General features: G+C 39.8%; 1 protein-coding gene across 8 annotated transcripts in view; it reads left to right on the forward strand.

Moving 5' to 3' along the window:
• Positions 1-27,396, forward strand: part of NOTCH2 (notch receptor 2) — an 88,566-nt gene that overhangs the window by 38,913 nt on the left and 22,257 nt on the right. For 2 of the 8 annotated variants that reach the window (XM_075038402.1, XM_075038403.1), the window contains exons 6-19: positions 5,093-5,326; positions 6,164-6,319; positions 7,449-7,637; positions 8,804-8,917; positions 10,101-10,214; positions 13,533-13,766; positions 14,282-14,392; positions 16,062-16,254; positions 17,820-17,965; positions 18,490-18,609; positions 18,714-18,866; positions 21,661-21,889; positions 24,305-24,506; positions 27,074-27,227. In XM_075038402.1, the coding sequence (XP_074894503.1) occupies positions 5,093-5,326; positions 6,164-6,319; positions 7,449-7,637; positions 8,804-8,917; positions 10,101-10,214; positions 13,533-13,766; positions 14,282-14,392; positions 16,062-16,254; positions 17,820-17,965; positions 18,490-18,609; positions 18,714-18,866; positions 21,661-21,889; positions 24,305-24,506; positions 27,074-27,227 (2,349 nt within the window). Of the gene's footprint in view, positions 1-382; positions 960-5,092; positions 5,327-6,163; positions 6,320-7,448; positions 7,638-8,803; positions 8,918-10,100; positions 10,215-12,048; positions 12,090-12,450; positions 12,609-13,532; positions 13,767-14,281; positions 14,394-15,532; positions 16,255-17,819; positions 17,966-18,489; positions 18,610-18,713; positions 18,867-21,660; positions 21,890-24,304; positions 24,507-27,073; positions 27,228-27,396 lie in introns of those variants that run through there. The other 6 variants (XR_012651968.1, XR_012651969.1, XM_075038404.1 and 3 more) reach the window with 6 other exon arrangements.

The following is a 27,396-nucleotide window of genomic DNA, read 5'->3' on the forward strand; positions in this document are numbered from 1 at the left end:
ACTGCCTGTGAGATTTCCTCTCAGGAGCTTTAACCTCTGTTACTCCAGCTGCGTACTTTCCTGCTGGAGAGCTGTTAAGAGGCCAAGAAAACTTTCTTCTTTATGGAAAGTCTGCTCTGCCAAAGACGAAGACCTCTGATTGAACTGACTGAAGGTCCTGCATTCAGCTGCAGGATCAGTGCAGTTGGAATTGGGGTTAATGCAAAGCCTGCATGGTTCAGTAGGATCACCTTTTGGTATGTTGCTGCTTTCCAGGGTGACTGTTTTGGTTTCTTGCTTGCTCAAGCTAATGCTCTACTTTTTTCAGTGTAGGATTGTACTCATTTTATGTGCTATCTGCCTTACCCTTATAAATCAGGCTTTATTTTCTTTTTAACATAAGACCTATAGGAGAAGGAGCTGGCTCTCTCATCAATGAAATCTGCTGCAACTGCTTGAGGGGCTTTGAACCACTGTATCCTATGTCTGCCTAAAGAGAAGCTCCCAGAGTTCCTGTCCAGTTTCTCCTGCTGGTCTGAAAATGGGCGCAATCAAAGCAGCAAACATGTCTGTCTTACTCCATATGGCTTTTCTGAGGGGAAATATGCAGGAAGTAACTCAGTTTCATAGTGGGCAAAAAGTGCTAAGAGTTGAAGGCTGTTCCCTTTTTCTACTTCCAGTTTTCAATTTTGAAATACCACATGGACTAGCTGTTTACTTTGTACAAGGTCACTTAGAACCTGAGTCGGCATTTTGCTGATTTCCCAGGCTCTGCAAATATCAAGGTCAGGTTACGCTTTTATTAGCTTCTTGGAGTAATTTGTGTTTCCTTTCTTGTTGTCTTTTATATGTATGTTTCTACATTTCCATTAAAATATTGTACAGTTAGTGTATTTGTGCTTGCCTTCACTTGTTCACTCTATTTACTGTGTTTCTCTCAGAACTGTAATTGAAACTAGCAAGAGCACAAAAAAAGAAATACCTACAGAAACTTGCAGCTAAATGGATTAACACATAGCTGAAGTGGTTGTGGCATTCAGAAACACTAGGGTTATGAAGATGTGTATTACACTGTACGATTCATAACAGAGTTCGTACTTGGAAGTTCAGTTTGTTTTGTGAATGAGAGACTTGTTTTCTGCTTGTTAAGAGTTTTAGGAAGAATCAAGCTTACCAAGTACGTGGCTACAAATAAATATACTTTGTTCAGTTACAATTGAGTCAAAGCAGCATCCCTTAAGTAAACTGTTTCAGAGATGTTTTGTCTCATTTGATTTAAATCTACCTAACTAACCTGGCAGAGAGAAGTCCTGTGCAGAATATTCACTGAGAAGTCTTAGCATTGAATCCTGGTTTATGTCTGACACCAAAAGATACTTCTGTTTCTGCCACGAAAAAATAATTCGGGAAGCTCCCAGGACAGACACTACATTGAAGATCTAGGTTGCTAACAACAGAAGTATCAAATCTTTTCTTTGTAGCACGTGCCCAAAATATTAATCTATTTCTTTCATTTGCACAAGGAGTTGAAGTCTCTACTGAGGGCAAATCAGCCCTTTTGGGAGAATGAGAGGTTGGGGCCATCCTACAGTCCTGCTAAGAATTAAGTCATGATACTGCCTTGAGGGAGGGCAGTTGTGAAAGCCATTTACAAATGTGTGTGCTGGTTTTGGCAGGGCGGGGGGACACGGGATGGGACCAAACAAAAAAACCCCAACCCTCCCACCCCCAAAAAACCCAAACAAAAAACCTGTGTTGAAGAATTACAATATTGACCATGAATCCCCTGTTGTTAATACCTAAATATTCAGAAACACTGTATAAGCAACCATAGGCTATCTAAAAAACCCAAACCCCACCAAACCATCCCACCTAAAAAACCTGTATTTCTCTCTTTTGAAGACTTTGGGCTACATAATTCATTTACAAGCCACTCAAGCCCCACTTCAGTAATAAGGTCTCAAACATTGTCAGTGAACTTGAAATTGCTTTGCATTCTTGCCAATTCACCAGGTCCCGTTAAGAAATGTGAGTGCCTTGGACTTTAGTCTGGGATTTGTAGTATTTTAAGACATGGTCCTAAAATCTTTCAAAAACTGTTATGCTTATATTGCCCAATGGTGATGAGACTGAGTACTCATTAATGTAGTTAGATTGATACGCTCTGCTTGCCTTAAGTTGCTTTTGATTTGTGTATTTTTGCCTAGAAGTTGAGTCTGGATTTCAGTTAACTTCAGTAAAGAACAAGTTTTTTTCATTAAAATACTCAATAGTGCAATGCAATAGTTAATTGCTCATTTATGCCCCTCATACATTGAGTTGAATTTCCTTTGGTTTTAAAACAAGCTGCATTAAGGTGGAGCTCTGTTTGATTCATATTCATAATTAAACACAAACGTGATTGTGATATGGTAGCTGCAAAATGTGTATTGGAAATCTGGGAAGCGAAGTGGAGATCAAGTTTAAGGAGCTCAAACAAATGTTGATGGTACTGGTGACACTTGAAATGAGAAATTAAAAACAAACCCAGAGACTTTATATGAGGGAGTAGTTTGCCCATCTTTGCTTAAGCAACAAAAACAAAACCCCACCATAAACCACCCCCACCCAAAAAAAAACCAAAACAACAAACACCAAACAAAACACAAAACGTTGTATTTCAGGAGTTGTATTCAGCCACTCACAAGGCAAGTGATTTTGAGAGAGGCATAGCGCTCTGGAGTGGTGTGGCAACTTCAGCCCTGAAAACTCTTCAGGCTTTAGTGATACCAATTTAAATTGGTTGCACTCAAAAGGAGGATGTAAATGCTGCAAGAACGTTTCTGCAAAATGATCGTGCTACAGATGAGTGTGTGTCAGAGAGTACATTCTTTGATCTGAGTTGGGCCCCCTCCAAGAAAAGAAGGAAAATCACTTTTATAATAAGCAAATAACATTTTGATTTTTTTTTTTTTTTTTAAAGGAAGTCAATTATGTTGAGTTGCAAGATATGCATGACTACTAGGAATCAGTCTGAGATAACTGACTTTTCAGTTTGGTTACTGATAAGCTAATATCAAAAGCTAATGAACAAATGACTTCTATTATGACAAATGTATGCTTTTGTTTTTTCATAATGTAGAGAGCTATGTTTTGCAGATAACAATATGAAGCGTTAGATTTCCCCACAACTGTTTTACTAAGTAAACTGGGAAGTGAAGATTAATTCTGGAAACTTTATTGTAATTATTGTTACTGTTAAAATTTTATTATGGTTTTTCAAGTGATAAAATCCATGTTTTGAAGTAATCCTGCTGATGGAAGGAACACATGCACAGAACAAAGCGACTTTTTTTAAAAAATAATTTTATATCTTTGTCACTAAGGGAAAAAAATCCAGAGCTCACAGGACCAAAGGCTAAGGTTTAAGTACTTTTAAAACCAAAGGAATCATGATTTGAGTATAGTAGATAGAGATGGTTAAGATTGAACTTTTTTACATTCTTGCCCACAATAAATGTTTCAGTTCTGTGTATTGGAAGAGGGGGTGTGTGTGCATTTGCATCAAAATTTCTGGGCCATTAGTAAACAAGGTGACTGTTAAGCACTATCTAATAAGTATTTTTAAATTGGCAAACCTGAATAAACTGGAGCCCAGGCAAATTGGCAGGGAAGATCTGTGGCCTGCTCTTGAATTTCTTCTTCTTAGAATACAGGGGGAATTCCAGGTAAATGTAAGTGTGCAGCTGATACAGAAGCTGGAGAGGACAAATGGGAGGGAGGATCTTGGTAGTAGCAGCACAGTTACTTAAGAGTCTTGACTCAAATAATGGAAAGCCGCTGCAAGCTAGTGAGGGAGTTGATGGTGTCAGCTGGAGGCGGGGCAGGGGAGGTCACATCAAATAAATCTAATCTTGTTCTCTGATAAAGGGCAGTCTTTTGGTGCTATGTACATTGTACCAACATTTTAGGAAGGGTGGTAAAAGCAAGTTACAAGGAAGTGTAAAAAAAAAAAAAAAAAAAAAGCTTGCTTTGCTTTCAGTGCTAAAGAGTTCTTAATGGAAAGGGGAGAAATAGTTTATCAAAAAGAAGATTGTGGACTGTGACCAGTACTCTGGTTGCACATGTGCACCCGTATGCACTGGGAGAAACTAGCTTTTAGGTTTTATCTGTTGAAGAAACTCCAAATAAGAATGAATAACTTGAAACTTAAGCTAAACAATTTCAGCTTAAAAGTAAACCATGCAGCTTTAATCAGGAAGATGAATAAGTGTTGAAACAAAATATTGATGCAAGTGGTAGGTTCTCCAGATCTTGATGTCAAAGCAAGAAGGATTTGGGTAAATAAATAGTTTAGTAAATGTGAATTGTAGAGCTTCCTAGAGATGTTACTGTGAAATTCAGTATCCTGTGAAACTGATTTTATACTTAGTGGTCTAGTGGTCCTTTTCCTTAAAACTCCCCGATACAGTGTACATTTATTTTCTTCCTTCCAGTATCTCCAGTCATTAAAGTATTTTACTGGAGTATTTATTTTGTCTCTAAAAAAAAAAACCCAACAACCAAAAAAACCCCAACTATTTGTGGTTATCTGTGGAAATACCTGGGGGTAGGAAAAATGAGTATTTTAGGTAGAGGAGTCTCAAGAATTCTATTCTTCCTCATCAAGTAATATTCATTGCATAATTATATAGGAAAGAATTAAGTTCTACTGACAAGAATTACTTTGCTGCTGGCCTGCTGACATGTCTTTGGCCAAGATTTTCTTGTGAGGCCATCTCCTCACTTCTTAGTTCCTCTGGCTGCTCTGCAGGCAGACCTTTATTCTTTCTGCTTCTCACGTCCTCACAGGTTTATCTTCATATACTGCAGGCTGCCTGCTGGCTCTCATACTGTACCTTTCCAAGTTATTTACAGTTCAGCTCCTGCATTGGGGTCATGTATGGATGCCAGTTGTCTTTTGCCTAATTTGATGACAGTGTTGTTAGAAGTTCTCAGGCTTGAATGTCCTAGAAATAAGAAGTGGCAATCAAGTTGGACTACAGCGTGTCCCTGGGTTATGTTTTCTGTGCAAGAGTCCTCTTGTGTCCAAGTGTCTGAACTTTTATTAAACATGTTCCTTTTTGTGCATCAGGCCAGTTTTGCACTGAAGATGTTGATGAATGTCAGCTCCAGCCAAACGCTTGTCAGAATGGAGGTACCTGCACCAACCACAATGGTGGCTATGCCTGTGTCTGTGTCAATGGTTGGAGTGGGGACGACTGCAGTAAGAACATTGATGATTGCTTCACTGCCTCCTGTGCTAATGGATCTACTTGCATTGATCGAGTGGCTTCTTTTTCATGCATTTGTCCAGAAGGAAAGGCAGGTAAGGACAGAAAACTTGCATAGGTCTGGCACTTAATAGAAGATACTTCCTTAAGTTTATGCATTTGCTTTAAGTCGTGTGTTAATTTTACACACTTTGTGACCAAACCTGGAAGAACAAAAGGAAACATGTGCTGTCCACAAGCAAAGACCTTTTAACCTCTGTAGCTCAGGACAATGAAGTATGTGTATTAGGCTGGAAGACAAACTTGTAGTTTAGATCGCAAAGAAAGCAGTTCTTTTTCTAGCACTTAGCAGTACCTGTATTTGCCTGAGAAGTTATGCATGAGGGTGACTTGCTCTGTGCCACTTATGATAATTGTGATTACAAGTCTAGAAGGCAAATTCAGATATTTTTGCGTGAGTGAGGATGCCCTTACTGGTATAGTGGAAAATTTGCTGTTGTAGGGTAGGTAAAAATACGAAGGTTTCCTAACTGCTACCCGGAAATACAAGTGATCAGCATATCTGAATTGAGAAGGTGAGCTTCATGTGGACCTGTGTTTTCAGCTGTTAGGAATATCATCATGCTGGTTAGAGAACAGTCAGTTAACTACTCCAAGGAGGAGATTTTGGTAATGGTAAGCCATTGTATTGCTCCAGAAGTGCTGGAGACACCTCTGAAGTCACAGAATCTATATTTAAATATAACGTTTTGTAAGTGTGTGGTGAAATCCCTGTGGTAGTCTATAGGTTGAAGCCTGTAAGATATTATTGCTCAAGCTTCTGACTGTGGGATTCTCTATTTGAAACATCAGGACAGAGGATTTGATTGTGTAACATACAGTCCAACTGCTGTATCTCAGTTTTTTGAATAAACTCTCGGTTGCTTCTCTAGGTCTTCTGTGCCACTTGGATGATGCATGTGTTAGCAATCCATGCCAGAAGGGTGCTCTGTGTGATACCAATCCTGTGAATGGACACTATATCTGCACCTGTCCTCAAGGCCATAAGGGAGCAGACTGCACTGAGGATGTGGACGAATGTGCAATGGGTGAGTTTCTATTTGCTATTTATGAGTACATGAACAAGGAGTTGGGTTGTTAGCTTTGTGAACTAATAGAGGGGCAAGAATACACATTTCGTTATAGCTTCTCAACAAAAGTGCGACTCCTTTGCTGTTCTCCCCCTTCCATTTCAGTGTCTTCAGATGAGTTTTAAATCTTGTGTGAGACTTGGGGCAAAGGGCTGAGTCAGAGTAGCTGTCCATGTTTGAACTGTTAGCCTCTGGAATATGAAAAGCAGCGAGATGCTTAACCATTCTTCATTGTGCAAGAAGGCTTTAGCATTGTGTGAGGAGTGCACGCAAACAGATGTGATAATTAAGCTGACCCTTAGAACTGTAGTGTACAAAGAAAGTACCGCAGTTTCTGTGGGAGTTGTTGCAGCTCCTGCCTTGGTAGAAATATATCAAGGCTGTTTGACAGTCAGAATACGGCTGGATCTTTTGAGTGCCTTCAGAGACTGGTGACCAAATGGGCTTTTAAAGCTGTAGTTCTCTGATATCATGCTGTTGTGTTGTTTTGGGGATTAGCTGGACTCTCACAGACTTGCTTATAATTTTGTGAGTGCAGGTTCATGGTTCTAGCATGTGATGCATGAAGGTAATACCTAACCAGCACTCATGAAGTATTGTAAGAAGCACTTCTTTGAATTTCATTCCTCAGCCTGCCTTGAACAAGAGTGCTGTTCCTTTTTGAAAACACATGAAGGGCTAGCTTGGTTGTTTTGTGGCTGTGGCGGCATCTTGTCAGCCTCAGGAGCGAAGTAAATGTAAAAGATGATCTAGAGATAAGGCCTTCCTTGAAAGCATTGTTAATTTGCTAATCCCTGCTAGTTGATACTCTCCTCTTAAGAACTGTCATTAGTGATACGGACCACAGTTGCTCCTTTGGTCCATTGGTAAGGACAGCAGTCTTCTTTTTGCCTCTGACAGGCAAGTAACTGCTACATGTTTTCTTCAATCACAGTAGCCTTTCCCCAGAACGATGAACAGTCTTTCCCTGGTATTACTTGCCAGAAATGAATGACCACTGGAAAAGACCATGACTAATAAAGAATGCTGTGGCTTTCCTGCTCCGAGGAGAGGTTTTGACACACACGCATATACATTTTTCTTGCAGCAAACAGCAATCCCTGTGAACATGCTGGGAAATGCGTAAACACAGAAGGCTCTTTCCACTGTGAGTGTTTGAAGGGCTACACAGGACCTCGCTGTGAAATGGACATCAATGAATGCCATTCAAATCCGTGCCAAAACGATGCCACCTGCCTGGATAAAATTGGAGGATTCACGTGTCTCTGTATGCCAGGTGAGGGGAGTTTCTGACAAAGATGGGGCTTCCAGCAAAGGAAGAAGTCAGGAGGCAGAGCACAGGGCGGGTTGCCAGCTCTGCTGAGGTGGAACACAAAATTGCAAAGGGGTGAGGCTAAATGAAATGGTGAGAGAGAGCCTGCTGTGGCGGCACCAGCCAGGAGGACTTGGCATTTGCCGGGGTGGGGGGGGGTGGAGAAAGCAATTAGAGGACTGAGAAGGAAACCAACCTGTACATCAGCAAAGGAAGTTAGCATTCTGAGCTGGAGTATTTGTGAACATATTTGTTACTATGCCTGGTAAAGTGCATGTGCAGAAACTTACGTTTGCGAAAGTAAAGCAGGTGCAAACTTGAAAAGGGTGGCTGTGTTTTGAGATCTGTATATGATGATTCTGGATAATAGTGGTTGGGTTTTTTATCTGCTTAAAATACCTCAAATGATGCAGGCTTCCATTGACCTGAGGAAATAACTGTAAAAAAGTTACTTGACTGAAATCGTGTTTGTAAAATTTACATGTCCACCATACCAATGACCTATATAGTCTGCTATTTTTCTTTCTGATAGAAAGTGGTAAAAAAAGAAAAGGGTGCAAGTTGCTAGTTGCACAGTCTTATAAGTATAGTGAAAGAATTGTGACCCCTGCAGGTGATCAAATGATACGATGAAAACGAGAATGAGTTTTTATTAATGTCTAATCTGTTTTGAAAGCTGGAACTCTAGTCCCAAGTATTTCACCCTTCTTAATGTTTTTCTTTTACCCTGTCATTAGCTAAAAAGCCTTGAGCTAAAATTATCTTCTGTGTTTGTTTCTTTACCTTTTACCTTATATTGGTGCATATCCAAATTTATTGGTATTTTCTAAAGTGTTAAAACATAACCCCTCCTTATCAAGTGGAAGAAAACATTAGATGTGAATTCAGCACAAACTTCTGTTACTGCTGATTAAGTGAGCACGTTCATCAATGGTGAAGAATACACATTCAACATCCCTTTTTAACCTCTGGTGTATATTCTTACCTTGTAGGTTCTGTCCAAACTCCAAACTTGCAATGAAACTAGGCTTAGACTTTCAGGGCTGGTATAAGAGGCAGTTACACTTTCGAGGGCACTTTCTAAGGCCTTCAGTCACCTCTTCTTTCTTATTTTTATTTTTTTTAAACAGGTTTTAAAGGTGTTCACTGTGAAGAAGATATTGATGAGTGTCTAAGTAATCCCTGTGTGAACAATGGAGAGTGTCTTGATAAAGTCAACCGCTTCCTCTGTGTCTGTCCTCCTGGTAAGTACTTATTTCTGGAACCTTTTCCTGCTTCACCTTACCAAGAACTGCATAGATAACCAGTGAGAGATTGCGGGTGGTATGTTTCTTGTGAGTTTTGTTGTCTTAGTGCAGCATCTGTTTGAATGAGTGAATTGCAATCACTGGTTAATAAGAGTAGACATATATTGGTTGCAATAGTATTGTGCCTGTAACTGAGTAAGTGTTGAGAAATATATGATTGGACGTCTCATCTTAAATGGTAGTTGGCAGCATGAACTTCTGTTATTGTAGGATAGTGAGATATAGGTGAGTAATTATAAATACATTTTAAAAATCAGAGCCTCTGCATGCTTTTTGTCCTTTTCTGAGGTTTGTAGGCAGAAGCCATTTTTGCATCAGTATAGTTTATGTTGCTTGCATGAGGAGGGAGGTGGATTGGGTCTCCACTTTAGAAAAGAAGGATAAATGCTGAGCTGAGGGATCAATGTTAGCTATAAGGGTAAATGTCACTTGTTTTCATGATGGCCTACAAGCTGCTTTGAGTTCAGAATATACTTAACAAAAGCCTGCTCTGCATCCCTTCTTATTGACTAATGATGTTCTGGCTCCTCCTTTGGTTCCTTCCTCCAAGAAACATTCCTGGCATTTTTTATTTTTTTATTGAAGTGCCTAAGGATCTGTATCATCTGACATAACCTGTTGATAGTTCATTAACTATTTCAATAAGTGTATTGAAAGATACAGTGCTGTATTGTATTCCACATTCCACACTGCTGTAGTAATTCTAGTCTGAAGGCTCTAGTGATGTATGTATTATTGTTTCATTTTAAGTTACTTGCTTTGATTGCTTGAAAGTTTTTATTGGTGGCCTCTCGGTTTTATAGACAGGCATACTGTCCAGTAGTGGACACCACTTGTGCTCCATCAGCTTTATTTCTGTTTGACTTGGCCATCTCAGTTTTCAAGCTGAGGGTCCTTTGACCTGGAGGATAGAAACTGTGTTTTGGCTGGTGGTTTGGACGAGGAACCAATCCACCCAGGGTGTGGTGTGTGTGCTTAGTGATGCAATTGAGTTTAGATTTACTGAGCTTATATTTGGGTGGTTTTAAGGATTTGCTAATAAATAATTCCTGACAGTGCAGCTGTTTAGATTAACTACTTCACATTACTTCTGGATTTTCATCTTCTTTCTGCCTTTCAGGATTCAGTGGTGCCGTGTGTCAGATTGATATAGATGACTGCTCCAGCACGCCATGTCTCAATGGAGCCAAATGTATCGACCATCCCAATGGCTATGAGTGCCAGTGCGCCACAGGTTAGTCTTGTGTTCAGAACCCCTGGACTGGCGATTGCATGTAACGTAAATACATAAAGGGGTGGTCAAAGAAGTGTCAGTGGTCTTTCTTTCTTTCTTTCTTTGAAATGCTGCTTGTTTGTGGCGAAGCTTTGTCTACTCCTTTGCGGCAGAGAAGTAGTATTTAAGTACAGAAAGCCTTTCACTTGTGACAGCAGTAAGTTCACAGTTAATGGGAGTTCTGGCATCCCTCTTTCAGCCCCATCTCTTGCTTCCCAGAGGGTGACAGCTTCTTTCATATTGACTATGGAATACATGAGTGGAAAAACAGCAGTGTGAAGACCTTTATCTGTGGCTTACCTTTGTTTCTTCCAAGCCAGATTATATAGTATACAGTTGAAGAAAAAGAGATGAACAGAGCAGTACTGCTGTGTATTCTGATTTCTGTTGCATCAGGCTATTTTATGTCAAAACTGGAAGATAGAAATGCAGTAAAAATTGTGCCCACTGCAGGAAATACCGCACAGTAGCTGCCTGCCAGAATGTAGTTAAAATGATTTGTCAAGCATCCTACAGAAATTTTGACAGAGCTGTGGATGGAACTGAGGTGGTTTTTTTTTTGAATGTGCTGAATTCCTTTACTGCTTGGTTAATTACACATTTAGAAACATCAGGTTTAATTATGGGATTTTTCTTACCTTCAGACCTCTAAGAGTGATGTAGATATATTTTATCTTAATTTTTACATCTGGTCAAATAACAGAGTTCAGAGCAGTTACACTCTAATTCTCAGTAAGGAATGACTTTTGGTTGCTTTCAGTTAATGGTGCCTGATGCATTGTTCATGGTGCAGATTCAGGCATGGAATGCATTGGCTTTAGCTCTTCCATTAGGGAAGAGGCTGAACAATTCCTGGAGCTACCTTTGTCCCAGAAATGTGTTGTTAGTTTGGCTAGACTTATGTATAATTTTTCTCATTTTGAATCATTCCAGTAATCAAATTGTTAAGGCAAATTCGACTTCCCTAATTTATTCTACACTGGACAGAATATAGCAGAGATTAGCCTAAAAATTCTTCCCCAGTCTTTTCACACGCATCCTGTCCCCCTTCCCAAAAGTGCCTGAAGAAACAATGAATTTGTTGGAAGTAGGGGAATGCAGTAGTTCTAATCAGGAGAGGAATAATTATTTACAGAATTCTCCTTTTGATTACTGCATGTGACAGAATAAGCTCACACTTGCAAAAAGAAGCAGCAGCTCAAATCTTCTCCAAACTTGGAAACTGTCTTAGAAAGTCTTTCTTAAGCTGGTGTGTGGTCTGGTTGCTTTCATTCACTGAGAGTGCAGAGCTTATTGGGCCTAGGAGGGTTTTGGGTTATGTAGTAGAGGATAGTGTGGAGAGCTGAGCCTTGAAAAATGTATTCTGAATTTGGGTACGAAACTGCTGGAACCACCGAAGTACAGAAATCCTAGGTTTCCCAGATGAGGAGGGAAGACTACTGCTTCCATGAAGGCACATGATGTATGGAGCATTTTCAAGGAACAGGCTGGAAGCAACCTAATATATGTTACTGAACCAGCAGCTCTTGGTAAAATCCTTGGTTAGTACTTTGGCTGAAAATGGAAGAGGGACTCTGTGCTAGGGCTTTTTTCCATCCTGTCTGAGGCATTTTTATGTTCTATATTCAAGTGGTTTTTTTCTAGTCTAACTCTTGTCCATAAAGAGGGAAATCATATCTCAGTAAGGTATGTTCAGTTAAGAGATTGATAAAGATACCTGATATTCATGTGGTTCAGTGCAAGGTACTAATTTTTTGAATTAATGTATGCTAAGTATTATATTTAATATTGACAGCCTTCTATAAGACTGAAATATGGAATTCATCATTGGGACAGGTCAGTTATTGGAAAGTAATGTTTGGGTATGTTCTTGCTCTATTAATCTCCTATTATGAGTGATATGTGTTCCCTGAATGGTAATCGCCAGCTGCCGAAGTGATTGAAAACTGCAAAATGTTTGGCCAAATGCTGTACAGATAGCTCTATTTACTGCTTGCTTTTTGTCTTTTCTTTCCCTTCTGGCATTATTCCACTTCTCCTTCCCAGTGGTAGATCATAGCTTTTCTTTTCTAAAGTTGTCTTAGGTCTTTCCTCTTTTCTTTGCCTCTGTCCTCGTTTTTTTTGCCACTGTTCGTCCTCTTCCCGGTTTGTTTTTCTTCCTTCCCTAACATCTTTTTATATCCATCTCTCTAACTAGCTTCCCTTCCCTCTCCCCACCTACTTCCACACCCATTCATCCATGCATACGTTCGCAGAACTTGGAAATGTTAGCCGTCACCTGGTATGTTTGACCAGAGAAATAACCACAAACGTGTATGAAAAATGGGGAGCCTGTTATCCACTTATAATACTCAGGTGAGAATCACTCTTCAGCTGTTGAAATTCCCTGCAGCTTGGTTTGTATCAGTCTCCAGTTGGTGTTTGAAATTTGAAGTTCTACCTTCCTAATCTCCAGCTGCTGGAAGGCAGTTTGAACTGTTGCTCCAAAACCTCATCTCTGAAAACCATTTATTTTAAATTGTCCCTGTTTCATGTAACTCTGCTCCATCATGGAAAACAGGGCTCTTGAGGGAATTGGTTGCTGCTCTGACCTTCCTGAACCATTGTTTTAGCCCTTCTGGTGAATAGATTCTGTCCTTCTCTGTTGCTCAGGATGTTTCCCAGCTGAAGCAGAATGAAACAGGCCAAATCGCTGCTTGTTTCATTGCTCCTGAAGAGGTTGCATGCAGTCTTTCATAAATTTGGAGTTGGTGCTTGACTGGAGTTACTGAAAGGTTTCCTCCCAATGAGAGGGGCAAGAAACTTTTAAAAAAGCAGAGCTGCAGAAGCTTTGACGTGAGCCAAGGGAGTTCACTTGGGAAGGTTTCTGCAGCATCTTTGTAGTAATTCCTCACACTGGAAAAGTCAATCCCCTTGGTATTGTGTAGAGGAAGTAATGACAGGAGAGTGCCTTCAGATAGTTTATACTGATGTGAGTAAATATTTCTCATGGAGATTTACATGTTTCCTCTCATTGCTACTGTTCTGAATAAACTGAAGGTAACCACTTCCAATGCTGGGATTCTCCATGCAAGATGTTGTTCTGTAATGCTGTGAGCAGTGGAGGAGTGTTGTTTTCCAGGGCTGCAAAATGGGCAGCAGTTGAGGTGCCCAGTTACCCTTTGTGCTGTCTGCCACTTTGCTGATTCTTAATACGATTCTTTCTATATTTGCATTATATTCACTATAGCATCATACCAGTTAATTTCTTAATTACTCCTGTTCATCATTTTTCCTTAGGTTTTACTGGCCTTCTGTGTGAGGAGAATATCAACAACTGTGACCCTGATCCTTGCCACCATGGAGAATGTCAAGATGGAATTGATTCATACACATGTATATGCAATCCTGGCTACATGGGTGCCATATGCAGCGAGCAGATAGATGAATGCCACAGCAATCCTTGCCTCCATCAAGGGCGCTGCATTGATTTGGTGAATGGCTACCAATGCAACTGTTTGCTGGGCACTTCAGGTACACAAAGCACAAGTGGAAGGATTGGATTCTAACAGAATTCGAGTATTTTATTATTTCCTATGTGTGCTCTGGTGTGTGCTAAATTTGCATACAGAGATAAGCTTGTGGTATGAGAGTATCATTTTCACATTACTTTTCTTTACTGAATTTTGGTGTGTTTGTGTAGATTGCCTAACCCTCACTGGTACTGCAACTGGTCTTGGAAGAATTTACCTCCTCTTTACTCCCAAAATTCGAGCATGCAGAAAAAAAATAGGCATGGTGTTCAAAATGGTTTATTCTTTTGTTGAAACATTTAGTACAAGTTCAGGGTCATACTCAGTCAGCACCCAGTGACTCGGGTGATATTCCTTGGTGTTGCAGTGCTGCTGTATCATAGCCTGTTTCAGTTGCCCCAGTGCATGTGTAACTTTGAAGCAGGTGGGGTTCTTAATTTGGCTATTTCTGGGAAATAGTTTTTTTGTCTTTTTTGCAAGATTTGGCCTCCTTATTCGTCTAACTATTTTTTCCAGGAGTGAACTGTGAAAATAACTTTGATGACTGTGCAAGTAACCCATGCATTCACGGGGACTGTATTGATGGCATTAATCGCTACAATTGTGCTTGCAAACCTGGATTTACAGGTAAAGTCAGCTACCTAATAGCTTTGAGGTGTTTTGAAAATAGTTATCCGGGTAGCTAAGGGAGCTGTTCTTTGCATACTGACTGCAAGGGATTCAGTTAGTATCTCGGTAAATCCTCCTAATCTTTGAATCTCAGCGTCTTGCATTACAGCAAGTTCTACCAAGCAGAAAGATGGCCTAATCGGTGCTGTGAAATGCCATTCTTGTTAGGTAATTATGTCCAATTCATGGTTCTTGGTTTTATGACAAAAAAAACCATGTGACTTTGGTTTATTATTTACAGCTTCTTTCCAGGGACAGAGAGATTGTGGACAATATAGATAGGTGTTTGATTAGACAGTACCTGGTGCTTTGACCATGAACAGTGTTTCTCTTTCTGTGAAAGCAAAGCATTAACTCAGTGTTCTAATGAGCTGCTCTCCACTCTGAAGTCTCCAACTGAATAACCTGCTTTTTTCAGTACTTCTCTTTCATAGTGTGGTCTGTTCTGTTTCCTTTTTAAATTATAAAGACTTAACTAATACAGTAAAAGTAGGGCTGAAAAAATAAGCTCTTAGGCAGTTTTGGATCCACGCTTAGAGCTGTAGATCTATATCAGGACTATTTCTGATGACTAAAGCAGATCTCAACACTGTTTATAACGGACTTAATATGTTTTGAGCCATGTAGGGTAATACGCTCGTAAAATAATTGTTGTAAGACAGTGTGGTACTGTTTATAACAGTTTTCTCATCACGTTTGTTACTGTTTATTACTGAATGATTCTAATTAGAATTGATCTGAAATGCATTAGAAATAGCACTAAGAGGTTTCATGTGTTTTGTGCTTTTGTCTTGGCGTCTTTCTAAACTTCTGATGCTCCTTCCTTCCTTTGGCTCTGGCATGGTGGTACTCTTTAGTCCCCAGAACAGGAAGAGGCATGGTCCTAATAACTTTTGCCTTTCAGTCTTCTTTGTTGCTGGCATATCGTATTTGTTATCCTACTGGACTTCTTACTGTTATGCTGTTAAAATAATTCAGTAATATGATGAATTTGCATATTCCAGTATTAAAAGAGATGGCTTGCATGGGGTCTCATTACTTTGTCCTTTCCTTATGTTAAAAATGCTTTCAACTTACTGCAACGTTCACTTTGTTTAGCTTTCCAGCCTCACAAGATCGTATGGTCACTACTTCAAGGATCTTGCAGTTGTAATCAGAGGCAGGCAAAAACAGGAAACGGTGGTTTTTAGAGAATCTTTCATGCAATAAACAACCAGAATTATATTTACTGCAGACATTATGGCAGTATTGGTTGTTCAAAGGGTAGGTACTTTCAAAGCAGAAGAGCAGGTCTGTGACAAGTGGAGCTCAAGAGGTTTGTTCCAAGCATGATATGGTTGAGTGATTTTTGCCTTCCTAATCAATATTAACCAGTGATTTGTAGTGGAATTCTGTTGAGATTCTTGAGTGGTTTGTAAATACTTGTTGAGTGTGTTTTCCAGGCACAGAAAGGTGCTGCATCTTTTAAAAATGCTTCTCTTGACTTCAGTTAAAGCACAGAGGCATGCAAGCTCTGTCCTGCTGCATTGGCTTTACTGAGTTGTGCCTCAGTGTATGTTCTCACAGATGTACAAAGCAAATGTTCTTATAAGAAATACTACTTAATAAGTATTGCTTTTTCTTCTAGGCCCACGTTGTAATGTGGACATTGATGAATGCACATCCAGCCCCTGTCATAATGGTGGAACATGTATAAATGAAGTCAATGGCTTTCGGTGTGTATGTCCTGAAGGTTACCATCATCCTCACTGTCAGTCACAGGCAGATGGGTGTCTTAGTAATCCCTGTGTACATGGCAACTGCACACATATTGCTAGTGGGTAAGTACTTATTGTCACATTAAACTTACCTGCTACCTTCTATACTTTTTTCCTTGCTTTGCCCGGAGTTCCATCTTGACTTGATGTTTCTGATTTTTCGCTGATTTCTCAGATTAGGATCCAGACTTACGTGCTGCCCATGACTTAATTACAGTAAGGTGTAGACCTTTAGTCACCAGCTGCAGTCTGTGCTGTTTCAACATAGGTTTTTCTGTCCTGCATTGTATTCTTTGCTGTCTTTGCATGGGCGTGTAGCACACGGTGGACTGCCACTGTCTAAAGGGAGGGTTTGGCAATTCAAGTAAGTCGAGTGAATGCAATTAAAATAAAGAGATTGTTCCGAATTGAATCTTTGGGGAGCAGCAGCTATCTATCTATTCCATCAAACTCTAAAATGGTGAGTGTGGAGACTTGGCTAGTGCTGTTCTTGCTACCCAAATACTGTGTATTAAGGTACAGGCAGACAACTTTTGACACTTGGAGATAGTGTGATAATTGACTTAGAACAGTTTGTCCAAGGCTGAGATTTCTTCAGCTTTAGTCACATTGTTGCATGCCTGAGAGAAAAAAGAAAAGCTCTTTCCGGCTATTCTGATGGCAGTAGTTGCTTCTGAATCTTCCCATCCAGGAAGACCAAATGCTGATTTCAGGAGCTCTGAATCAGACCTCTTTTTTGTAATGATATGTCTGGGAATGCAGGGCCTATGGAGTCAACAAGTTTGGGGAGGTAGGGCTTGTGTTTGTTAAACTTCCCAACTGTACGTGGAATAACAGTGCCTCTGAGATGTGTGCTGCGTCCTGGAAAGTGTTGTCAGCAGTTGTGCAAGGAAGTGATTTACCACTGTGGGTAGCTTTGTAGGGCAGGATTCAGCACTTTCCCTGGAGCTGGCAGGAAGGCTGCCCTTATTGCTAATTCAGCCTCCATGTAAGCTTGGAAAACAAATGGTTTGGTTCATCTTGTCCATCATCTGTCACCTGCGTTCATATTTATGCCCATGTACACCTTACGCTCGGTGCCAGATAAAATAAGTCTTGTTTGCATGACAGGGAAGGAGGCCAGTGTGTGTGTTGCGTGGCTTGAGTCCAGGGTGGTTCATGGAGTCCTTGGTTCTATGTCATATGGGTGGAGTGCTGCTCTACTTCAGATTTTGAAACATGATGGAGAAGATTGCTCCTGCTCCCAGCCAGCTGTTTTCATTTGTAACCACTACTTTGTATTAAATCAGTCTAGTTATCTTTGGAACCTATTGTTCCCCTCCACTTTTTTAAATCTTTTTTTTCTGTCTTTGTTTAAATATGTTGAGATGATCTTATCAAAGCAGAAACACATTGCTGGTTGACTGAGCGCTTTGTGAAAACAGTAATGGAGGGAAGTGTGGTTTTAAGGGAGGGTTTATTTTCAGTATCTTCAGAACTGTACAGCTGGGGTAAGCAATCTAAACGTAACTTAGGGCTCTCTTAAAGAGAGGTCTTTTGGTTTTTTCTCCAAAACTAATCTGCAGGAGAAACTGGTAGAGGAGTTATTTCAGAATGTTCTAAAATTACTGCTGTTTTTGCCTTTAAAGGTACAAGTGTGTCTGCGACCCAGGCTGGATAGGAGATTACTGTTCAACAGAAGGGAATGAATGTAAATCAAACCCATGCCAGAACGGAGGAACTTGTGAAGATCTGTTGAATGGATATAGATGTACCTGTAGGAAAGGATTCAAAGGTGAAAATTCAGAGAGAAGTTTCTGTTCTCTTTTTCCTTTCAACTTCATTGCACCCTTAGTGCCATTTTAATCTTTTCATTAAACTTCATGGAAATAGGAATCAAGAGGGGAAATGCCATGCTTGTATGAAGTTAAATTACAGTCAGCTCATGTAGACATGATACAGCAGTAGAATACTTAGTAAGACCACATTTAAGCCTTGTTTGGACTCATTAAGAAATGTCTTGGTGGTAGCTGAGCTTAATTTTCTTTGTAAGAAAGTTAGACTGAGATATATAAATGTACTGAGAATTGAAGGGGCATTAAACTCAGAATTACTATGGCTGCTTTCTGCTTGTACCCACTGAGCCCATGAGGAGCGCTCTGATCTTGTTTTCCTTCTGCTGAGATTTTTCAAATACAGAAATGCTGTCCACTGCTGTGTAGGATAATCATGCAAGTTACAATCTCTTTATTCATTCTTCTGAGCAGCACCAAGCTCTTAGCAGCATACTGTCCTGGTTTTTCCCCTTCTGCTCTCCAGGTGTGAACTGCCAGGTAGTGGTTGCTCCTTGTTCTCCCGATCCTTGTGAGAACTCAGGAATTTGCCAAGAATCTCCTGACTCTGAAGGCTACACCTGCCAATGTGCCCCTGGCTGGGAAGGTAATGGGGAATATACTGTACTTTCAATGCTGAGCAGTATTGGCATTGAGCCTTTTGACCATTGCCTTACGAGGGGTCTTACTTCCAGACTCTCTGTGTTTCAGGGGAGAGATGTACAGTGGATATTGATGAATGTCTCTCAAAGCCCTGCAAAAATCATGCTCTGTGCCATAATATTCAAGGCAGTTACCTATGTGAATGTCGGCCAGGCTTCACTGGAGGAGACTGTGACAGTAACATTGATGACTGTCTTTCAAGTGAGTATGAGCAGATGGTTCTGTGTTTTCCATTTTTTCCTAGAAATAATTTTGCTGCACTATTGATGACTGCTATTTGACAGACACTGAAAGTTCTTTTATAATCCCTTACCAAAAAGAAAAACCCCCAGACCTCAGCTTTGTAAGACTTGCAAGTTTGAGGCAGTCAAATCCATCACATTCAGCTGCTAGTAATGGACTACTGTGTTTTAACTGATAGCAGGAGTTGTTCCCAGATTCCTAACTTGGAAAGGTCCTTAGAGTTTACATAATTGAACAAGGAGCACTGTTAAATGAAGAATTATATTTGCCTGAAATTTTAATACAACAAGTTAAAGTAACACTGCAGGGCTTACCTGTATTTCAACATTAAGCTTGATTGGGGTGTGGTGGGAATCTGGGATATAGCAGTCTTTCCTGAAGTGTCTCTGTCTGACATGAATATTCTGGAAGGAGTGGGTCCTGTTGCTATTCCAGTTAATCCATATTTGAAAGCAAATTAAGTAGCAGGAAGGCACTCTGTTCTGGAATACGTATCAGTTGCAGGAGGATAGCACATACACTGATGAGTACTGAAATTGTTTAAATTACAAGAAAGCAAATGTTAATTTCATGCCCTTGACACTGCTATTTACAAGGGAACTAAATACATAGTAACTTATTTTTCATCCTGGGCATGTTCTTTATCATCATCATGTAAAAATCAGAGTCTCCTGAGAAGTGTCATGTGTTTAAGAGTTCATCTATTACTATTTGGAAAGTGCTTTATCAAACCTTGGAGGAGTTCACAATGTTGTAATTTTTTAATTGGCTGGCTCCTTAAAAAAAAAAAAACAAAACAAAAAACCCAAACAAAACAACAAACTTCAATTTTTTTATTAGAATAGCTTAAAAACATACCTAAGTCTTAAAGGTTTTAGGTATGAATTTAGAGAGTTGTGTTTTACATTGAAAAAAATATAAATTTGTGGCTGCTGTAGAGAAGGATCCAAACAAGTCTATTAGCAAAAGTTACCATGGGAGACCCCAAAGCAGCACTGCTGAAAGAACTTATAAGACATCTGGCTTAGCCTGAGCTTTTGATTGCCTCTTTCTGAGCAAACAGGTACAGTACAAAAAAAGTCACATTGGTGCATTGACTCAGAGCTTTGCTTACTGAAGCCAACAAAATCATTGCTTGTCCTGTTAGTTTTTATGTGGGTGTCTGAAGAGAAAAAATGTTTTTAAAGTGCTCATCTTTCTCTCTTGAACAGCTGGGAGATCTCTCTCTACTCCTAAGTCTTCTGAGAGCTGTGAGATTCATGCCATGTTGTCTGTTAGGCAGCACACCCATGAGGTTGAAGAATTTCAAATTACTGCTGCAGCTGATTTCATTTAGCATAACAAAAACCTTCCACAGCTTGAGCCAAATGTCTTTAATCTATGAAGCAAACAAACCCTCCAACAACAAGAACTTATTGAAAAGTTGATACTCAAGTCTCCTTTTTCTGTCAGTAAATGTGCGGCACAGAAAATTAATGCGCAGCTTTTGGCTTCAGTCATAAATGGCTGGCTGCCATAGACACAACATTTTACAGCTGCCAGGGGTCTCACTTTGAATGTGCTTTTTCTCTGCAGTAGTCAGATGACCTTTAAATGGATGCAGGTGTGTCTCTTAACACAAATTTTTATCATGTGAGCATATTTCTCAGTTGATAAATGAGCTTTAATTACCTTTCACATCTGTTTTCTTCATTTTCCAGTGAACAGAATGATCTTGTATATATGTTGAACTGCAAATTTTTGGTGTTAAATTTTAAAGTTTGTATTTTAGTAGTACTTAAAGATAGTCATAGATCAAAAAAGCCTGCTCCATGACCTTTTTTTCATCCCCCTTCCTGTCTCCCCTTTTCCTCCCCCCTCCCAATTTCCCACCCTGCCTTCATATAGGTAGGCTTTTGGTCTAGGGAATGCAGAGTAGAAAAGGAATCTGGCTTCAGAGGCAGTATCCGACAGAGGAATGCGGGTCTTAAATCCAACAGTGGAAGGAGCAAAGCAGGAAGAAACTACTGGCAGAGATCTTTCAGGCAGACTGGTACTTGTGGAAGCAGAAGCAATACATTAGTAGGGGGTGGCTTAGACCAAAAAATGGTGACACACAAGTAGCAAGACCATGGTAGGGATAAAGAAAATATCAAGAAATGCAGAGATGAAGAGGCGGTGTATGAATTTGTGAGCTTTTCTGCCAGCCTTTCCCCAATCAGCCTTTAATACTGGGAAAAATGCTAAGTGCTCAGTAATGCTTAAGTGCTCATATATATACTAATATACACATACACATTTGATTTGACTGGATTGCTTTCATGCTTAACATTAGGCACGCAAGTTCTTTCCTGTGTTGAGCAGTGTCTGGAAAAGAGAGAATGGGTCAAGTTCTTTTATGAATAAGACTTGGTAAGGAAGAAGAAACAGTTGCTGTGCTGTTCATATTGTCTTTATCAGTAGGTGTTTGTCAAAAAAAGCAGAGTTTGAATTTTAAACCAAGAGACTGGGTCTGGTTTTGTTGGTTTTGGTTGAACAAATCCCAGCAGAGGAACCTTTAGACCTTGACGCTTGGTCTTGATCCACACCTTCTTGTGAATTCGTTATTGATAGTGCTTTGTGATTATCTCTTCCATAAAGTGGCTCAGAAAAACTTGTCAGTAGTCTGTCACGCTCTGGGCTATGTGATACTTTTTTTCCTAAAAGCTACTATGGTAGGCCTGGCCTTTGAGTGTTATCCATTTTAACACTTACTGTAATGCTTCTGTCTTAGATCCCTGCCAAAATGGAGCTTCATGTGTGGATGGGATAAACTCTTTCTCATGCATCTGCCTACCTGGATTCCATGGAGATAAATGTCAAACAGATACCAATGAATGTCTGAGTGAACCATGCAGGAATGGAGGCACGTGCACCCACTACGTCAACAGCTACACGTGCAAGTGTCCGCCTGGGTTTGAGGGAACTAACTGCGAGAACAACATTGATGAGTGCACTGAGAGGTGAGATATCTTCACTGTGCTGCTGCACTAAGGAGCCACACAATGTGTGCTCATGGCTTGAAGTCAGTCCTACCCAGAAGCAGTTTTTAATGATGTGGATCTGTTTTCCTGCCTTTTGTCCCTGAGACATACTTGTGATTCATGCAAGGAAAACTTGCTTACCTTGTGCAGGATATCAGCTGAAAGGCAGTTGCCTGTCAAAGTTGGCCTTCAGTTTGCACAACTAGTTAGAAGCTTAGTTCCATTACAGGAGGAATGTGATAGTGTTTAACAAACATTAAGACAGTAACAGATGCTAGCTTCTTAAAACATAAATAATTTATATTTTTATAAGACCTTTATCATATAGGGGAGGGGAAATAATTGATTGGTTATGAACAGTTACTGTGTTGAGAAATAGAAAAGCTGCAAAAATGGAAGCGATAGCCAACCCTCAGAAAGGCAGGAAAATTAAATTAGCCCTGAGTTGAATTATTGACTGCAAATAATATGAAGAAGCAACCAGGAGGAACACTAAATCCACAAATTCATTACTGGAAAGGTTTGATCATCAGAGATCTTTTAATGCTCACAAATTGGATGTGGTTTAGCAGTGCTGAGATAAAACCTGAGGTAGTTCTAAGGGGGAGGTGTGGAACTGAGTTAAAATGCTCAACAGCTGGTGCTTACATAAATGGTTCACTTGGTAGTTTTAAACGCTCTTTGAGAGTTAACCCTGTGTATCCATCATCTGCCTGCATATTTATTTTAAGCTTTGTTAGGATTGATGTAAGTAACTTTAGATTCTCAAATGGAAGCAATTTCTAGTAAAGCTTGAAATGGTTAAAAAAAATCATTAAAACCCAGTCTTTTCTGGTCTAGTTACCAGAAGCAAATAAGGTGCCTAAATGCGAAGTTCTTGGTATTCTCATGTGTGTTCTGCACACAAAGGAAGAGATCTTTCTTATCTTTTATAAAATTGCATTTGTGGGGGAGGAAGAATTTTAACATCTTTTGCTTAAGAACAGGATTGTGTCACTGGTGAGGGTGTGTTTAATTGGCCCAACAGTTGTTTAATCAAGTGAAGTATGTTGGCTGTTTTAGCAGAATGCCTGGTTCTTCCTTGAGGTTCATCCTGGTTTTGTTTTCGTTATCAGTTAGGACAGAAACCAGTCTTGCAGGTATGAAGGATGTAGCAGTTTTCAATGCTCTGCCAAGCTAAACCAGTCACACGTTCCCAACCAAAATTTACTGAGCTATACTTAAGAGCACCGTGATGGTTGGCTAATTTGAATTCAGTTCAAATAATTCTTCTGTGTCTTGTGTGAGAAGCTGCCTATGAGAGAGTGCCATTTTCTTTTGGAGATGCGTACCTGATTTCAGTGCAACATGCCAAGTGATTGACAGTTCCTCTGTCTTCTCTTCCTTATTTTGCCATGGATATAAACAGCAGTTTCTGCTGCCTGTAAAACAGAATTCAGCCCACAAGGCACAGGAACATCTCTGATAAACAGGTTACTGTTGACATGTCTGCTGTAATCACAGTCAGAATTTAGATACTTAAAACTTGCACTGGAAGTTCAAGTGGCTTCTCTCATGGAAGTACTCTTTGACAGTGCACAAAACAGTTAACAAGCATGATTTCGTTTTGTGTACTTTATCAAACTGATTATCTTGAGTCTGATCTAGGGTTGTTTTCAGAGGAGCAGGAGTTTACTGGCAGGCGTTTCTTTAGAAGGAAAAAGGAGTCAATTTTGCATGAGGCATCACTTCTAACTTTCCCAGTCACTTCTCCATAGGACACCTAATCTGGCAGAATTTCTTACAATCAGAAGATTGGGGCGGGGGGGATAATTCCTTTGATCTGAATTCTGCTGGGGCATGTATGAGTAGTTCTCGTGAGAAGAGAGGGAAGGGATTTAGCAATACCAATACTTTCACATGATTTCAGTGAAGAACATGCTTGTGTTTTGCATGTTATATGAACTTTTTCCTTGAGAAAACATACCTGTGACTCCTTTGAAGCTTTAAAAAAAAGGCAAATTGTTTTGTTTCTCATAATTTGTGATACAATTGTAATTTGTAATAAAATTTGTATAAAATTTATCAGATTGAGCAAGCCACTCGCCTACCTGGTACAGTACTGTTTGTGGTCACATTGAAGCTGGGAAGATTTCATTAAATAAGTTACCTCCATCGCTAATGACTCATTGAAACCCTGCTTTACTTTGTTTCCCTGCCAAGGTAAAAGACAGTGAGCTGGAGTTCCCTTGAATTGCTGTTATCCGATTTATGCTTCTTTAGCAGGAACTTACCAGTGGTCAGAAGATCCTGTAACCTGGTTTTCTGTCTCATTACAGTAACGTTTATGTGCTGTTTTGGCTGTGAGTTAATTGCATTTTGTCTCAGCTTACCTTTGTTGACACTCTCTTGCAGCTCCTGTTTCAATGGAGGTACTTGTGTGGACGGGATCAATTCCTTTACTTGCCAGTGTCCAGTGGGGTTTACAGGACCCTTCTGCCTCACAGAAATTAATGAGTGCGATTCACATCCTTGCTTGAACAAAGGCTCTTGCGTGGACAGCCTAGGCACATATCGATGTATATGTCCTTTGGGTTATACTGGCAAGAACTGTCAGGTGAGTGACATTTTCTAGCCCATTTTGCATGGGGCACTGTTATTTGAACTGTCCAACAGCAGAAGTGACTGGGTTAGATGTGAGGTACCAAACATGGCAGAGCTCTTGTTCCTTCAGTTCTGGTAAGAGGTGGCTGGCTCATTAGCCGTGGGAAGAATAAGTCCAGTGCCTCTGTCTGACAGAGCAGGTGCCCCTGTTCACAACTCTGGAAATCTAAAGTGTCTATTTGCAAGGAGGAGAAAAATGCTCATTATTTCTGAGGACAGGTGTCATTGGAACCTTCTAGATTAGTTTTCTTCTTAAATGAAAAACAGCTGTTAACTTTGAAAATGGCTGCATTTCATTTGAAGCATAAAATTGTCCTGATTGAAGGCAGAGTCCTGCATTAAAAGAACACCAAACAAACACAAAACAAAAAGCAGAATATCAGTCTGATTAGCAGGACTTTGATTTAACTGGTTTATTTGTTTACAGGGAGGTGTAGCTATTCTGGGTTGATTGTAGATTTTTTTCCATAAGAAGTCAGAAAATGTTTTCAGGCAGTAACCATCGTGATTGTCCTGTTCACAGCCTCAATAAAAAGCTGTAGTCTTACTTGCAGACTTAAGTTCAGGCAATTTACAGTTTTCCACAGTTGAGTGTAGGAGCTGCAAACCCATACTGTAAATGACTGACTAGTACATATTAAAAACTTGAAACTTGGCATATCACAGTGGAAACAGAATGCTGATTTAACTTTTCAAATCAGTTTTTCGTTTTTATTCTATGCTTATCAAAACAGCAAGAATGATTTGAGACTGTTTATAGCTTTGGAACAGTAAAAACTGTATTGGCTTCCTTCATAAGCAGTCTGAGTGCTGCCATTTAAAAAAAAAATAAATCTGTGAATTTCTTAAACTACTGGAAAACACTACAATTTTGTAAGAATTTTGCAATTGTCTTTCGTGCCAATGTGTCTTTATAAAGCAGTGGGTGTTAGAAGAATATTTTAGTGGCAGTGGGGGAGGTGCTTTTCCAGAAGTATGTTGCTAGACATTAAATTGTCAGGTCTGCTTCTAGGTATTGCTAATGGAGGAAGTGAATGCAAAGTAATGAAGTGATATAAAAAAGCAACCCCTCTGCTACCCTAATTATGCATTCTGGGCACACCACTTAAACCTCATTGGGAGAATTAGCATTGAGAATGATCGTACAGTAGTGTGAAGTTCAGTAGTTCCTCTTCTGTTATGTTTGCTTTGTTTTTACTTGAGGAAAGGATTAATGTTCCTGTCCCTAAATTAAATGTTGTGGATTCTCAGAAAGCCTGCTTTATGTTCAGAGAAGCTTGATCATAATGTATTACTCATTTTTTACATGGAATCAGAACTTTCTAAATTTATAAGTACTATTCAAAGCTGTATTGTAGAGATTTATAGATTACAGCTACACTGTAGTTCTTGTCTTAGTGGTAAACTGGCTTGACCTAATTAGCAAAGCTAAATAAGCAGCACAAAATCAGACAATGATTCATAAGTTATAGAATTTGCATGTAAAATAGTCAGCTACTCATTACAAATGCAGAAGCAAGAGGCTCGGTGTTTTTCTTCTTCACGCTCAACTACATGTGATAAAACTTAATTCCAAGACTCTTTTTGGTTGCCTGTGAAAGCACAGAGTTTTCTACTTTAATCTTTGTGAGGAGACAGTTTGCATCTGAAAAGCAGAACTTTCTGCAATTGAAATTGCATTTTACAGCCAAAATTCAGTACTACTCGCTTTAAAAACCTCATCCTTCCCTCAAGTCAGCTTGAAATCAATCAAATAGCTCTATTACTTTGAAGACTAAGTGCTCAAAAAGGAAATGATGGTTAGTGGCTGGTTTATATTAGGTCACACAGTTATTTTGGGTCCTCACTCCACTTTCATATGATGATTTACTGAGTTTTAGTCTCTTTGTTTGGAAACTGTTTTTTTATATAAGGAATCAATTAAAGCAGTATACTTGGGCCCATCTTCAGTTCATAAAACAGTTGTGGGGTTTCAATTGAATCTCAGAAGACAGGAGAACTCGGTGAGACCATACCAGAGCAAATGGGGCCAAAAGCAGGTACAGTGAGCTAATGACAAAAAGGAAAAGCAAAGATCAAAATGTGGGATGCATCTGTCATGCTCAAAAAGCAGTGAAGATTGGGGGGAGTTTGGGAGAAGAAGGTACAACCTGTTACTGTTGATAGCTGGAAGCCTCCTACTAATGTGGGACTAGAAGCCTAATCTGAAATAAAACTGAATTTGCTCAGACCCAGCCAGCCAAAGATCCCTCTGCATAGCAAGGCATGAGGATCAGCTTACTCTTGAAATGGTGCTGCTATCTGGGGTTTACTTCTCTCTACATTTGCGCTTTCCTAGGTGTAGGAGCTCTTGAGACTGTCAGTGAAACACCTGACTTAGACTTGGGAAGTACTGTCCTTTTCAGTGGCACATGGAACCAGTTTTGCAGAGCTTCCTTTCTTTGCTTCTTGAACTTGTACTCCAAATAGTGTTTCCTACTGTGCTTGCCATATACCATGTTGTGTTTTTTTTCTCTCCAGGCTCTTATGGATCTATGCAGCAAGTCTCCCTGTAAGAATAAAGGCACGTGTGTTCAGAGTGGAGCCCAGACTCGATGTGTCTGTCCATCTGGCTGGGCTGGTGCTTACTGTGATGTGCCCAATGTCTCGTGTCAAGTGGCAGCTTCACAAAGGGGTAAATAATCATCCTCTGTGCTTTAACTGAAAACATTTCCCCATGCATCATTAATCTGCGACTCCTTTCCCCATATGCCTGTGAACACAGCATATATTGGAAATCCCAGAGAGCTTTGCCTCTAGGTCGTCGATCATGATCACTTCTAAGCTAAAAAACTCTCTGCAAG

The sequence above is a fragment of the Buteo buteo genome, chromosome 10 (assembly GCF_964188355.1).
Source record: "Buteo buteo chromosome 10, bButBut1.hap1.1, whole genome shotgun sequence".
NCBI lineage: Eukaryota > Metazoa > Chordata > Aves > Accipitriformes > Accipitridae > Buteo > Buteo buteo.